General features: G+C 48.6%; 1 protein-coding gene across 2 annotated transcripts in view; it reads right to left on the reverse strand.

Moving 5' to 3' along the window:
* Positions 1-794: 794 nt before the first annotated feature.
* R3HDM2 (R3H domain containing 2) overlaps positions 795-16,324 on the reverse strand; it is a 282,716-nt gene continuing 267,186 nt past the window's right edge. The window contains exons 25-26 of one of the 2 annotated variants that reach the window (XM_075337072.1): positions 3,275-3,353; positions 795-1,674 (exon numbers count right to left, since the gene is read on the reverse strand). In XM_075337072.1, coding sequence (XP_075193187.1) covers positions 1,325-1,674; positions 3,275-3,353 — 429 coding nt within the window. In that variant the 3' untranslated portion in view covers positions 795-1,324. The remainder of the gene's footprint in view (positions 1,675-3,274; positions 3,354-16,324) is intronic. The other variant, XM_075337071.1, reaches the window with a different exon arrangement.

The raw sequence follows: 16,324 nt of genomic DNA on the forward strand, positions 1-16,324 counted from the left end.
ATGACGAAGGTTTCCGCTTTGTCACACAGTAATAACCTATACCGGTATAGGATATTAGGATATAGACTGACTTGTAGAATCATGTGTGAGCGGAGTCCGAATAGTGAGACGAATAGAAGAGTGTGCGGAGTGATTAATGGCATGCAGCACGGTAATGAGAAAAGGAAACCAAGTTACATAACACAATATAAAGCTTATTTTTTCTCTTTTTTTTTTTTTACCAAAAACTATAAAGAAAGGGACACACTTTTAATGTGACACATATTTTTTTTCCATATTTAAAAACAAAATTGGATTAAATAAAATTTACAGTGAGTACAGCCCATTTGTGCAAATAAATACCCATTGTTAATGTACTCTCACAAGCATAAAAAAAAAATAAAAAATAAAAAAAAAAATAAAAAAAAAAAGGAGAAGGAATATACAATGTTCAGGACAATCAACTCCAAAGAAACATAAAAAGGCAAATTTTCCACTCAGGGCCAAAGAAAAAAAAAGTTACCGTCTTTCTGTTACCATATGGCAGTTGCATACCCGCTACAGAGCATTTCTGCTCACGATCAAAAAATGGGTTATGTCTAAATGAAAGTACCGCAGAGGAGGGAAACAAAAGGGGATGAAAATATGACATTACGGTGTGATGCATTAATATATATATATATATATATATATATATATATATATATATATATATATATATATATATATATATATATATATATATACATACATACATACATACATACATACACACATACACACACATACATACATACATATATATATATACACACATATATATGTATGTATATGCACGCGTGTGTATATAATATATATATATATATATATATATATATATATATATATATATAAATAGTGAACACAAGGTATTGAGATGAGAATGTGCATCTTAATGAGAATGTGCAAAAAACACCGAAATTGAAAGGCATGGTGACATGGAGACAATGAAATGCTGAGACAAGTAAAGAAAACCCGTCAATAAGAAAGCGTGCAAGTAAGACAATCAGGGAAGTAAGAGAGGGAGAGCAGCAATGTAGCTACAGTGGACAGTGAGTCAGGTTGGCAGATAGTGGGGACAAACGAGAGATGCACAATCATAAAGGGAACAGAAAAGGCGCACAGAAAGTGGAGTTAGAAAGAGAGAGGCTGTTATAAGTCCAGTGTGCTTCTTTTGGGGCGGAAAAGGAAAAGAGGAAGAACTGTGATGGAAAGAGAGGGAGGGTGAGAGAAATATTATCCTCCAGGTCTTTGCTGCAGCCCTCTTTTCCCCTTCCTCACGTCTTCCCCCACCCATCTTCACACGCTATTGCGAGCTGGCACGTTCCAGTATGCGCAAGTCATAGTTCTTTTTGATACTGCGCAATTTGAAGCGGCTGAGCGGACTATTTTGTTGCACTGAGGCGTTTTGCGCTGCCATGGTGCTAGGGAAGACTGCCACGATGGTATAAAAGGCTGCCAGGTCGTTGTTGTGAACTTGGCGCCCATTTTCTGCAGGTCCGTTGTGGTCACCATTAGGTCCTGGGGCATGACCCTGAGTGTCCCTCAGCCACTGTATTTTGGCCCCAGACATTGCCAGCTGTGTAAAAAGCTTGCCTGCTTCTGCTCGTGTGATGCCCTCTGGGAGGTCTGTGATTTCTAGAACTCTGCCAAGGACTGGGGAAGAAAAAGGAGGGGGGGGGGGAAAGCACTTATGAGAAAAGCACAGAAATCTAATGAGATGTTATTTTTAATAGTAGATTAAACTAGACTGCAATATATTCTAAAATTCTCTCTTAACCTACTGTTTAGAGAAGTGTTATTTGTACTTATGCCTCATGCAAGAGTGGCCAAAATCATAAGCGAAAAATAACAGCAGAAAAAGAACACACCTCACAATTAATTAGATTTCTCAGCTTAAGAAGTAATGGTACAGCTCATCTCCTGGTCTAACCTCCTGCGTGATTACAAAGTGCAGCCGATTTTATTATTCATCATAGCACTGCAAGCTCTGCTGTACTGCCTCTTCCCTCATTCTGCCTGTCCAGATTCATCCATAATCAAGCTATTTTTTGTTGTGCTTACACAACAGACGTAAGTGTAACTGCTCTCCGGTCAGACAGTGTGAAGCTGGCATTAAAGAAAAGCTAACTGTACTATGAGGAGAGCTTATCGAAGAGTTTGTAATGTGACACAGCTAAACTCAGCTGTGCTACCCCTCCCTCCTCAGCAACCTTCTCTAAAAGGTGTTACCCATCTGTGCTCTTTACCCAGTACTTTCTAGTTATGCCGGAGGTTAGACCAGGAGATCAGCTTCTCTGTTATTACATCTCACACACGGACAAATTTAAGTTATTGTGGGGGGATTTTAATTTTTCTGCTCAGTTACTGCCTACTTATGATTGGCCAGCATAATACAGAGGAAAAAAAAAAAAAGTACACACCCCCAGTGAAAACTGATAACCACTTGGGCTTAAGAAAAAATAACTAATTGGGTGCTAAATCATTTGATTGCCAATATCTGCACAACAAAGGCAAAAAAACAAAAACAACTTTTTTTTTTTTACACTCTGCAGCTACAATTACATACTGTGTCTTTCAACATTTAAAATTTGATGTAAGGCATTCTTTAAATGAACAGTACTTAAGGTCTGGATGAAATTATTTATACAATCAACGTCAAAGGAAGAGCATCTGAGTGTTGTTCTGTTGGGACTAAAGGCTGGTACAATAATGGTTTGTATCTACACAAACTAAGACATTTATTACCAAGTGGAATATATGCATACGCATTTAACTTGAGGACAAGCCTATTTTTGCCATATTTTTCCAGAGAATGTAGTAAAATGCCTCCGCACTGTTGTCATAGGTGCCACTATGACCATGCAGACTTTTGGCAACCTATATGGGTTTGTCTTCTAAACGAAACTACTCTCAGAAGTGGCACCCTCTGAATTTACATCTGTAATATGTATATTTAAAGATTTTAGATGAAGAACTAAGGTTGCCCCATGATAAAATATACATTTGAGGAGGCCTATTTTGATAAAGAAGTGACAGCTTCCTCTTTGTTGGAGAGGTGTCAACGATTTAATGGAGAGTTTTGGCTTAGATTATCCAGAAGTGCAACATTTAACTCAAACGATGGCCATGAGCTCCACATAATCCTACTACTGACCGGAGTGAGAGTAATGCTCGTTCAGAAGAAATGGTAAGAAATAAAAAAAGAGACAACATATCAGCACAAGTTCTAGAAATCAAAATGACTTCTACTTGCCTATGTCTGCTGTACCCAAGTCTGTAGATGCTGACTTCAGCGCCTGCCTTTTACCTCGGTTTCCATGTTTCATCCCTGACTGTCCATTTAGAAGAATATGGTGGAAGAAAAACATAATTGTGAGAATATATACATATACTGGTATTTATAACAGCTAAGATCACACTGATTGTCAATATCCAAAATGCCTCTATGCTCTACTAAACCAAACCATGAAATATTTTTAGAAATGCAAGAATTAAAAAGGGATCCTAACAGCTTATGATTTGGGCAACATGCATCAGCCACTGGCTGTATTATCCCAGGCAGGTATGTTCGACTCTGAAGTGCCGTAGCCAGCTGACCAAGCCACACAAAAGACTAGCCGGACAGGCAGGTCCCTGGCGGCTTCTACCCGCCCGTTGACAGTGACTCACAGGTCTCTGCCTATACATGCATGCAGGCAGAGACAATTTCAATTCAGGGGAGCGAGTGGGCAGAAGCTGCCGGAAACCTGCCTGTCCGACTAGTCTGCTGTGCAGCTCATTCCCTTGATGGCTTTTAAAGGAAGCTTAACTCTGGAACGCTGCAGCCCGTGGGAGAACCAAGGATCACTTTAAATGAAAAACAATTACAACATTAATGAAGTTCCAAAATACGATCACCATCGCATCCTTAAAGTCTAGGGGACTGATCGACAAGTATTCCATTGAAATAGGGTACTTGGGACCTCAACCATCTTGATTAGTTGAAATGCAAGTGATGGGATTTCCAGTGATCACCAACATTATGGTATAACGCATTTATGTAAGTGGTTGCTATACTGAACATGTTCAGCTCGCTGCTTTATTCCAGTAGAATCTGAGGAACATTCAGTGTTATATCTCTCTGCCAGCCAATTCAGTGCCTACACCCTTACAAAAGAACGTTCCATTATAAAAGGAAGGATTTATGGTGCTAAATGGCAGGGAGAAGAAATCTCAGGGTATTTACACCATTTACACACTTGCATGTGGGCTAAGTATTTAGGTGTGAATCATCATTTAGGGCTCATTCAGACAACCGTTCCGTTTATCCTGGCCAGTTCCTGTTTTTTTGCGGACCTACTGACAAGACCATCTTTTTAATGTCTTTTGTGTAGGATCGGATGGCACACGGAAGCACTTCTGTTTGCATCAGTTCTTACTAAAAAAAAACCCCAAAAAAACAACACATTGGATGCCGTATTTCCATTCTGTTATTATGGAATAGGTCCTATTCTGTTCCGTAATTGAGGACTGTGACACAATATAAGTCAATGGGTCCACAAAATCCCCGGAAGCTGCACAGAAGCAATTCCGTGTGGCTTCCGTTGGGTGCTCCTGCAGTCTGTATCCCACTCCCGCGCAAGCCTCGCAGCTGCTCACAGAGCAGCGTCAGCATCTACGTGCATAGCAGTGCGAGCAGCCGCAGGGATGGCGAGTGCCGACATCAGGAGGTTAGCAAAGTTCATTACCTGTAGTGTTGGTCTCCGCTGAACTCCTGACGTCGGCGCTTATCACTGACTTCCATTGCCCGCAGCGATATCACCTCAAGTTTCGCGGGAGCTCATGATGACACCACTAGTCACAGCCTCAAACCGCCGGAGACTTGCAGTGATATTGCAGTGGTCATTGAACTCAGTGACTAGCACTGACGTCACGAATGCAGTGGACTTCAACACTGGAGGTAATGTACCTAGCTAACTTCATGACGTCAGCGCTCATTATGCCCTGCGGTGACCTGGCCTGAACTATTGATGTTAGCTCAGGTCAGTGCACTGCTCTCCCAGCCAATGGGGAACATTCTGTTCTTCACTGACTGGGACAGTGAGTATGGATCATCCTAGGACCCCCTTATTGGATTACGCCGGTCCCGGATTTGTTTTTTCTTTTCAATAAATTGGTGAAAAAGGCATTGTTTTGGAGAGTGTTTTTTCAAATAAAATTTTTTTCTTATTTTTTTTTTTTATTATTACTGACTAGATTAGATAAACCAGGTATCTGATAGACGTCGGGACATCACTAATGCCAGGGCTTGATGCCAGGTGACATTACACAGCTAGTATCAATGCCATATATTACCCCATTTTTCCACCACACCAGAGCAACGGGATGAGCTGGAGGCAAAGCGCCAGGATTGGAACATCTAATGGATGTGCCATTTCTGGGGTGGCTGTGGCCTGCTATTTTTTGGCTGTAGAGTGTCCTCTTATTTCATCTGTCATGGCTGTGCGCGTGCGCGCCTTGTGCCTTGGGTCCGTTCCCCTCCCGGCCGTCTCTGGGTGGTGTGCGAGCATGCGCGGGTGCTATGGAGACGCGTGCCCGCTCCCGCGCATGCGCTGATGCCATGACGGCTCAGGGAGGGTTTTCGGATCTCGGGAGCGCCATGCGCGCATGCACCGCTTAAATGCTTTGACATGATACAGCTGCTCATACGGGACCGGCGGCTACTTAAACTCGACGGGTTTGGCAATCAGTCACTCCCTGACGAAGTAACAGTACACAAGTGGTTTGTGAAACGTGCGTTGGAGTCGTTCTTGGGGTTTAACCCTCCCTCACCTGTCTAACTTGCTTGAAATTTCCCCTCTGCAGATCTTGTATTGCGGTATGTATGGCGTCTTTTCTGCACATATGCTTTCACTGCTTTAAAACATCATGTTTAATACTAATGTGCTGATGTCTTAGATGTGTATTTATAAACTTTGGCAGTGTTTGGCATTGTGCGGATAAGACCTTCTGCAACCATGATAGGTAGGCTAACATGTATTGTCACCCTCTATGAGACAGAGGTTGCGGTTGTTTGATAGTGACGAAAGCAGGTCCTCTAACTATGCTGCTCTAGATTTGTACACTTATGTTTGATGTAACTGTCTAAACAATATTGATACACTGTGCATTTGTCTGTATTGAGTCCTACTGATACAACCGGATTGTGACATTTAGGTGTTTTTTGAAATTCTCTTGTCACTTCTGCAGTTAACACCTATAAGGGTTCTTGCAGGTTATGTGCCTTTTTAACTTTTCCCCTCTTGGCCTCTCAATTTATCTTTACCTTCTATATATTTATATATGTATTTTTGTTGATCCTATATGCTTATAAACTAGGAAGATAATAATAAAAAATACATATTTTTTGAAGCAAATCTACTCGTTTTCCTCCTGTTCTTTATTGATATTCTGAGTAGCTCTAGTACACATTGCAGCGTCCCAATTGAGGGATTGGTGCTTTGTGTCTTAATTGATACTGTTGGACTACATGTATCTTTCATATAGGGATAGTATATTGGAGATGGGAATAACCCTTTAAGTGTTATAGCATCAGAATACCCCATCTTCGTACACCCAATTAGAAGATGTGCATGGTATTGCTTTGTACATTGCAATACGGCCTATGGCAATTGCAACTGAATGATGGCCCTACTACAGTGGTCTGAATTTTGAGAAGAAGCTGTCTTAATGGAGATATTCCTTTAATACAGCCATTTATGAGAATTTCTTATAAGTGAACTTGAATTTTAGGTGAATATCATTTACAGTGGGTACGGAAAGTATTCAAACCCCTTTACATTTTTCACTCTTTGTTTCATTGCAGTCATTTGGTAAATTCAAAAAAGTTTATTTTTTTCTCATTAATGTACACTCTGCACCCCATCTTGTCAGGAAAAAAACAGAAATGTAGAAATGTTGACAAATGTATTAAACAAGAAAAGAAGGGAATTTTGTTTACTTACCGTAAATTCCTTTTCTTCTAGCTCCAATTGGGAGACCCAGACAGTGGGTGTATAGCTACTGCCTCTGGAGGCCGCACAAAGAACTACACTTAAAAGTGTAAGGCCCCTCCCCTTCTGGCTATACACCCTCCCGTAGGAGTACGGATTCCTCAGTTTTAGTACCAAAGCAAGAAGGAGGAAAGCCAATAACAGTTTCAAAAACAAATTCAATCCGATAACTAGATCGGAGAACTTAAGAAACAACGTGAACAACATGTGCACCCGAAAAAAACGAAACCCTAAAAACAAATAGGGCGGGTGCTGGGTCTCCCAATTGGAGCTAGAAGAAAAGGAATTTACGGTAAGTAAACAAAATTCCCTTCTTTTTCGCTCCTAATTGGGAGACCCAGACAGTGGGACGTCCAAAAGCAGTCCCTGGGTGGGTAAAAAGATACCACATGAACGGGCTGTCATACAGCCTCTTCCTACAGGTGGGCCACCGCCGCCTGGAGGACCCGTCTACCTAGGCTGGCGTCTGCCGAAGCGTAGGTATGCACTTGATAGTGTTTGGTAAACGTGTGCAGACTCGACCAGGTAGCCGCCTGGCACACTTGCTGAGCCGTAGCCTGATGCCTCAACGCCCAGGACGCACCAACGGCTCTGGTAGAATGGGCCTTCAGTCCAGATGGAATCTGAAGCCCAGCAGAACGGTATGTGTGAAGAATTGGTTCCTTGATCCACCGCGCCAGGGTGGATTTGGAAGCTTGCGATCCCTTATGCTGACCAGCGACTAGGACAAAGAGCGCATCCGAACGGCGTAGAGGCGCCGTGCGAGAAATGTAAATCCTGAGTGCTCTCACCAGGTCCAACAGATGTAAACCCTTTTCAAATTGGTGAACTGGATGCGGACACAAAGATGGCAAAGTGATATCCTGATTGAGATGAAAGGAAGAAACCACCTTGGGAGAAAACTCTGGAATTGGACGCAGTACTACCTTGTCTTGGTGAAACACCAGGAAGGGAGATTTGCAAGATAACGCCGCCAGCTCGGACACTCTTCGAAGAGATGTGACCGCTACAAGAAAAACTACCTTTTGTGAAAGCCGAGAAAGGGGAACCTCTTTCAAGGGCTCGAAAGGCGGCTTTTGAAGAGCAAGGAGAACCTTGTTCAGATCCCAGGGTTCCAATGGCCGTCTGTAAGGAGGAACGATATGACAAACTCCTTGGAGAAACGTGCGTACTTTAGAAAGCTGTGCCAAGCGCTTCTGAAAGAATACGGATAACGCGGAGACTTGACCCTTAAGCGAGCTAAGGGACAAACCTTTTTCCAACCCAGACTGCAGGAAGGAAAGAAAAATTGGCAATGCAAATGGCCAGGGAGAAAACCCTTGAGCCAAACACCACGCTAAGAATATCTTCCACGTTCTGTGATAGATCTTAGCTGAGGATGGTTTTCTAGCCTGTCTCATTGTGGCAACAACTCCCTGAGATAAACCTGAGGCCGCTAGGATCCAGGACTCAATGGCCACACAGTCAGGTTCAGGGCCGCAGAATTCTGATGGAAAAACGGCCCTTGAGACAGCAGATCTGGACGGTCTGGTAGTGCCCACGGCTGGCCTACCGTGAGATGCCACAGATCCGGGTACCACGACCTTCTTGGCCAATTTGGAGCGACGAGTATGGCTCGTTGGCAGTCGGACTTGATTTTCCGGAGAACTCTGGGTAACAATGCTAGAGGTGGGAACACATAGGGGAGTCGGAATTGCGACCAATCCTGAACCAATGCGTCTGCCGCCAGCGCTCGGTGATCGTGAGACCGTGCCATGAAAACTGGGACCTTGTTGTTGTGCCGTGACGCCATCAGATCGACGTCCGGCGACCCCCAGCGGCAACAGATCTGTTGAAACACGTCCGGGTGAAGGGACCATTCTCCTGCGTCCATGCCCTGGCGACTGAGAAAGTCCGCTTCCCAGTTTTCCACGCCTGGGATGTGAACTGCAGATATGGTGGACGCTCTGCTTTCCACCCACGTCAAAATCCGCTGGACTTCTTGAAAAGCTTGGCGACTGCGTGTTCCCCCTTGGTGGTTGATGTACGCCACCGCTGTGGAGTTGTCCGACTGAATCCGAATCTGCTTGCCTTCCAGCCATTGTTGGAAGGCTCGCAGAGCAAGATAGATTGCTCTGATTTCCAGAACATTGATCTGCAAGGTGGACTCTTCCTGAGTCCACGTCCCCTGAGCCCTGTGGTGGAGAAACACCGCTCCCCACCCTGATAGGCTCGCATCTGTCGTGACCACTGCCCAGGACGGGGGAAGGAACGACTTTCCCTGTGACAATGAGTTGGGGAGAAGCCACCAACGTAGAGAGTCCTTGGCAGTCAGAGAGGGAGACCGTCCTGTCGAGGGACGTCGATCTCCCATCCCATTGGCGCAGAATGTCCCATTGGAGAGGGCGCAGATGAAACTGCGCGAACGGGACTGCCTCCATTGCTGCTACCATCTTTCCTAGGAAATGCATGAGGCGCCTCAGTGAGTGCGACTGGCTCTGAAGGAGAGATTGCACTCCAGTCCGTAGCGAGCACTGCTTGTCCAGTGGAAGCCTCACTATCGCTGATAGAGTATGAAACTCCATGCCAAGATAAGTCAGAGATTGGGTCGGGGTTAGATGAGACTTTGGAAAGTTGATAATCCACCCGAAAGTCTGGAGAGTGTCTAGCGCCACCTCCAGACTGTGTTGGCATGCTTCTTGAGAGGATGCCTTTATAAGCAGGTCGTCTAGATACGGGATGACCGAGTGACCCTGCGAGTGCAGAACAGCTACTACTGCTGCCATGACTTTGGTGAAGACCCGGGGGGCTGTTGCCAGACCGAAGGGTAACGCTACGAACTGTAGGTGCTCGTCGTGTATGACGAAACGTAGGAAACGCTGATGCTCTGGTGCAATCGGCACGTGGAGATACGCATCTTTGATGTCTATTGATGCTAGAAAATCTCCCTGAGACATTGAGGCTATGACGGAGCGTAGGGATTCCATCCGGAACCTCCTGACTTTTACGTGTCTGTTGAGCAACTTCAGATCCAGGACGGGACGATACGATCCGTCCTTTTTTGGGACCACAAACAGATTGGAGTAAAAACCGTGACCCTGTTCCTGAAGAGGGACGGAGGTCACCACTCCTTCCGCCTTTAGAGCGGCCACCGCCTGCCACAGAGCATCGGCTCGGTCTGGTGGTGGAGAAGTTCGGAAGAAACGAGTTGGCGGACGAGAACTGAACTCTATCCTGTACCCGTGAGATAGAATATCTCTCACCCAACGGTCTTTGACGCTTGCTAGCCAAATGTCGCCAAAGTGGGACAGCCTCCCACCGACCGCGGGCGTGGGTATCGGAGACCGCAAGTCAGGAGGACGTCGTTTTGGCAACGGTTCCTCCGGCTGGTCTTTTTGGGCGTGACTGAGACCTCCAAGGATTTGAACGTCTCTGGTCCTTTTGAGTCTTTTTTGACGAGGCGAATTGGGACCTGCCCTGTCCTCGAAAGGACCGATAACCAGACTGACCCCTCCTCTGTTGGGGCTTGTTTTGTCTGTGTTGCGGTAAGGAAGAGTCCTTACCCTTGGAGTGTTTGATGATTTCATCCAAACGCTCTCCAAACAATCGGTCACGAGAAAAAGGCAAATTGGTTAAGCACTTCTTGGAATGAGAATCTGCTTTCCAATGTCTCAACCACAGAGCCCTACGCAAAACAACTGAGTTGGCTGACGCCACTGCCGTGCGGCTTGTAGCGTCCAGAACAGCATTAATCGCGTACGACGCGAATGCCGCCATTTGCGAGGTCAATGGTGCTACCTGCGGGGCAAATGCACGTGTGACTGAGTCGACTCGCGCAAGCCCGGCCGTGATAGCTTGGAGTGCCCATACGGCCGCAAAAGAAGGCGCTAATGACGCTCCAATCGCTTCATAGATGGATTTCAGCCAGAGCTCCATCTGCCTGTCAGTGGCATCTTTAAGTGCCGCTCCATCTTCAACAGCAACCAAGGATCTAGCTGCAAGCCTGGAAATTGGAGGATCCACTTTTGGACACTGGGTCCAACCCTTGACCACTTCAGAGGGAAAAGGGTAGCGTGTATCTTTAAGTCGTTTAGGAAAACGCCTTTCAGGATAAGCGTGGGGTTTCTGGATTGCGTCTCTGAAGTCAGCGTGGTCCAGAAAAGTGCTTAATGTACGCTTAGGGTATCTGAAATGGATTCTCTCGTGCTGCGAAGCTGACTCCTCTACAGGAGGAGCTGGTGGGGAAATATTCAACATCTTATTGATGTTAAATATAAGATCATTAACTATGGCGTCACCATCTGGTGTATCTAGATTGAGAGCGGTCCCAGGATCAGAATCCTGATCAGTTACGTCCGCCTCATCACCCATAGATTCATCCCGCTGGGATCCAGACCATTGAGATGAATGTGAAGGCCCGTCATAACGAGCCCGCTTAGGCTGCCCGGGGCCATCGTCCGAGTCAGAGTCTTCACCCTGAGGTGTAGATGCCCGTCCCGGAGCTAGGAGCTGAGGGGGACCAGGGGGCAATGATTGCACAGTGTCCGTGGTCTGAAGTACAGGCCTAGCTCGCAATGTGTCAAGAATTTGTGACATAGTGAGAGACATTCTGTCAGCAAAAGCTGCAAACTCAGTTCCTGTCACCTGGACAGCATTCACAGGTGGTACACCCTGGGACACGTCCAGCAGAGGTCCCGACTGTGCAAGCGCCGCAGGGGCCGAGCACTGCACACAATGGGGGTCCGTGGAGCCTGCCGGTAGAAAAGTCCCACATGCGGTGCAGGAAGCATATAATGTCTGTGCTTTGGCACCCTTGCGTTTTACGGGCGACATGCTGCTGGCTCTCTGCATGTGAGAGAGTCTATAGCCAAAAGGGCGACCAGCGCTATGCAGTACAAAGTATTTGTAGCAACAAAATACTAAGAATACTACGAGCACAAGAGGGGGTGAGCCCTGAGGGCTGCTTACCGCCCGCTGAACAGCGGGTAAGAGGCTGCAGAATGCCTTGTCTGGGTCTCCCCGGCTCCCCTCTGCAGCGCAGCGTGTCTGGCAAGAATGGCTGCCGGCTTGTGTGGAGAGGGGCGGTCCGTGGGAGTTCCCAAACAAAAGTGCGGGAACAGTGTCCCCTCTGTGCTGACTGTGAGGGCTGGAGTATGTAAAAACGACTCCAGCCCTCAGCGCTGATGCACTGGCCAGCGTCCCGCCCCTCTCCTGACTGGCAGGTCTGGGGGCGGGAACGAACGAAAGCAGGCCGCAAAAGCCGGGGACTCGAGTTATCAGCGCGGCCGCCGTAAAAGCGCGGGCCGCGCTGAAGTCCCCGGCGCACTACAAGTGCCAGCCGCGCCGCTATTCCAGCGGCCGGCGCGACCGAGTCCTAGACGTGGGCAGCGTCCCGCCCCTCTCCTGACTGGCAGGTCCGGGGGCGGGAACGAACGGAAACAGGCCGCAAAAAGCCGGGGACTGTAGTTATCAGCGCGGCCGCCGTAAAAGCGCAGGCCGCGCTGAAGTCCCCGGCGCACTACAAGTGCCAGCCGTGCCGCAGCCCCAGCGGCCGGCGCGGCCGATCCCATAAGTGTGCCTGCTTCAGCTAAGCTGAATGAGGCCATGGCACAGGCGCCGCAGCGCTGACGTCCCCCGGCGCACTACAACACCCAGCATGCTGCGGTGTGAGCGCCAAATGCACGGGGACACAGAGTACCTTAAGGAAGCAGGGCCATGTCCCTGACGTACTCCGCTCCATCCAGCATCTTCTCCAGGGGCTGTAGATGGAGCCCGGTCTCAGTGCCTGGAGACCGGTAAATCCCACTTCACCCAGAGCCCTGTAAAAAGGGATGGGGAAGGAATCAGCATGTGGGCTCCTGCCGCCGTACCCGCAATGGGTACCTCAACCTTACAAACACCTCCGACATAAGTGGGGTGAGAAGGGAGCATGCTGGGGACACTGTATGTGTCCTCTTTTCTTCCATCCGACATAGTCAGCAGCTGCTGCTGACTAAAAACAATGGAGCTATGCGTGCGTGTCTGACCTCCTTGCGCACAAAGCTAAAACTGAGGAATCCGTACTCCTACGGGAGGGTGTATAGCCAGAAGGGGAGGGGCCTTACACTTTTAAGTGTAGTTCTTTGTGCGGCCTCCAGAGGCAGTAGCTATACACCCACTGTCTGGGTCTCCCAATTAGGAGCGAAAAAGAAAAGAGAATTTTGTTTACTTACCGTAAATTCTTTTTCTTATAGTTCCGTCTTGGGAGACCCAGACCTTGGGTGTTTAGCTTCTGCCTCCGGAGGACACACAAAGTACTACACCTAAAAGGTGTAGCTCCTCCCTCTGAGCCTATACACCCCCTGGTGAACCAGTCACAACCAGTTTAGTGCAAAAGCTGAAGGAGTATATGAATAGCCACCCACAAGTAGAACAGAGCAAGAGCCGGAACAACCGGAGACTCTGTTCACGACAACAGCATGTGAAAACACACGGAACAAGGAAATTGCCAACAGGCAACAGGGAGGGTGCTGGGTCTCCCAAGACGGAACTATAAGAAAAAGAATTTACGGTAAGTAAACAAAATTCTCTTTTTCTTTATCGTTCCTTTGGGAGACCCAGACCTTGGGACGTTCCAAAGCAGTCCCTGGGTGGGAAATAAACAGAAAAACTAAGAAGTAGGCAAAACCTAACTTCACAAATGGGCGACCGCCGCCTGAAGGATGCGTCTGCCCAAACTCGCATCTGCCGAAGCATGAGCATGCACTTGGTAGTGCGTCGAGAAGGTATGCAGGCTAGCCCAAGTGGCAGCCTGACAGACTTGCTGAGCCGTAGCCTGGTGCCAAAAAGCCCAAGAGGCACCGACAGCCCTGGTCGAGTGCGCTTTGATCCCCGGCGGGGGAGAAGCCTGCGAACTTTGGTAGGCGTCCGAAATGGTCGACCTAATCCAACGGGCTAAGGTCGGCTTAGAAGCAGGGAGGCCCTTGCGCCGACCTGTGGTTAGCACAAAAAGAGGTACACCGCCTAAGGGCAGCGGTGCGAGACACATAGATCCGGAAAGCACGCACCAGATCTAGAGTATGTAGAGCTTTTTCAAAGCGATGAACAGGGGCCGGACAGAAGGAAGGTAAGGTAATGTCCTGGTTAAGGTGGAAAGGAGAGACCACCTTAGGAAGGAAGTCCGGAGTCGGACGGAGAACCACCTTGTCTTGATGAAAGACTAAAAAGGGTGACTCAGGAGAGCGCAGCCAAATCAGAAACTCTCCTGAGAGAAGTTATAGCAACCAGAAAGGCCACTTTCAGTGAGAGACGATACAAAGAAACCTCCCTAAGGGGCTCAAAGGGGGGTTTCTGCAAGACCGTGAGAACCAAGTTAAGGTCCCAGGGGTCCAAGGGCCGCCGGTAAGGCGGGATGATGTGAGACGCGCCCTGCATGAAGGTGCGGACCTGAGCCAGCCGAGCGAGACGCCGCTGGAACAGGACTGACAGGGCCGAAACCTGTCCCTTGAGAGAGTTGAGGGACAGACCTAGCTGCAGACCGGACTGTAGAAAAGACAGAAGGCTCGGCAAGGAGAATGGCCAAGGAGAATGGCCGGTAGAGCGACACCAGGACAGGAAAATTTTCCAAGCCCTGTGATAGATCTTAGCGGACGAAGACTTCCGGGCCAGAGTCATAGTGGAGATGACTTCAGGGGGAATACCAGAAGCCGTCAAAATCCAGGACTCAAGAGCCACACCGTCAATTTGAGGGCCGCAGAATTCGGGCGGAAGAACGGACCTTGCGAGAGTAGGTCTGGACGGTCCGGGAGAGGCCACGGCATCTCTACGGACAGTTGGAGCAGGTCCGGATACCAAGCTCGCCTGGGCCAGTCCGGTGCAATGAGGATGACTCGACGACCCTCCATTCTGATCTTGCGCAGAACTCTGGGCAAGAGGGCTAGAGGGGGAAACACGTAGGACAGACGAAACTGGGACCAGTCCTGAACCAGAGCGTCCGCGGTGAAGGCCTGAGGATCGTGGGAGCGAGCCACGTAGACAGGGACTTTGTTGTTGTGATGGGATGCCATTAGGTCCACGTCCGGAGTGCCCCATTTGCGGCAGATCGAACGAAATACTGCCGGGTGCAGGGACCACTCGCCACCGTCCACGCTTTGACGGCTTAGATAATCTGCCTCCCAGTTGTCCACGCCTGGGATGTGGACTGCGGATATGGTGGACCTGGAGTCCTCCGCCCATTGAAGAATGCGTTGTACCTCCATCATTGCCAGGCGGCTGCGTGTCCCGCCTTGATGGTTGATGTAGGCAACCGCTGTCGCGTTGTCTGACTGGACTCGAATGTGCCTGCCCGCCAGCAGATGGTGAAATGCTAGGAGAGCTAGACGTACGGCTCTGATTTCCAGCACATTGATTGAAAGGGCTGACTCGGACGGAGTCCAAGTGCCCTGTGCTCTGTGGTGGAGACATACCGCTCCCCAGCCGGATAGACTGGCATCCGTGGTGAGAATCACCCAGGAAGGGGCCAGGAAGGAGCGCCCTTGCGACAGGGAGAGGGGCCGAAGCCACCATTGAAGAGAGCTCCTGGTCCGTCTCGACAGAGCCACTAACTTGTGTAAGGAGGAAAGCCGCTTGTCCCAACAGTGGAGAATGTCCAGCTGCAGGGGGCGCAGATGGAAATGGGCAAAGGGAACAGCCTCCATGGACGCCACCATTTGACCCAGCACCTGCATCAGACGCCTGAGGGTATAACGGCGGGGCCTCAGGAGAGAGCGCACCGCCAACTGGAGTGACAGCTGTTTGTCTAAGGGCAACTTCACAAGTGCCGGCAGAGTCTCGAACTGCATCCCTAGGTATGTGAGACTCTGGGTCGGAGTCAGAGTGGATTTGGGAAGATTAACAAGCCACCTGAATTGGGCTAGAGTGCTGAGAGTGAGCGAGACACTCCGCTGACAGTCTGCGCTGGATGGCGCTTTGACTAGAAGGTCGTCCAGGTAGGGGAGCACTGCCAACCCCTGAAGGTGCAGAACCGCAATCACGGCTGCCATGACCTTGGTGAAAACCCGAGGGGCTGTGGCTAACCCGAAGGGGAGAGCCACGAATTGGAAATGATAGTCTCCTATTGCAAAGCGTAGCCAACGCTGGTGTGAAACCGCAATGGGCACATGCAGATAGGCATCTCTGATGTCGATGGACGCCAGGAAATCCCCTTGGGTTATTGAGGCAATGACTGATCGCAGGGACTCCATGCGAAAGTGCCGCACCCGAACATGCTTGTTGAGAAGCTTGAGATCCAGGATGGGCCTGAAGGTACCGGTCTT

This window comes from Anomaloglossus baeobatrachus, chromosome 2 (genome assembly GCF_048569485.1).
Source record: "Anomaloglossus baeobatrachus isolate aAnoBae1 chromosome 2, aAnoBae1.hap1, whole genome shotgun sequence".
Taxonomy (NCBI): Eukaryota; Metazoa; Chordata; class Amphibia; order Anura; family Aromobatidae; genus Anomaloglossus; species Anomaloglossus baeobatrachus.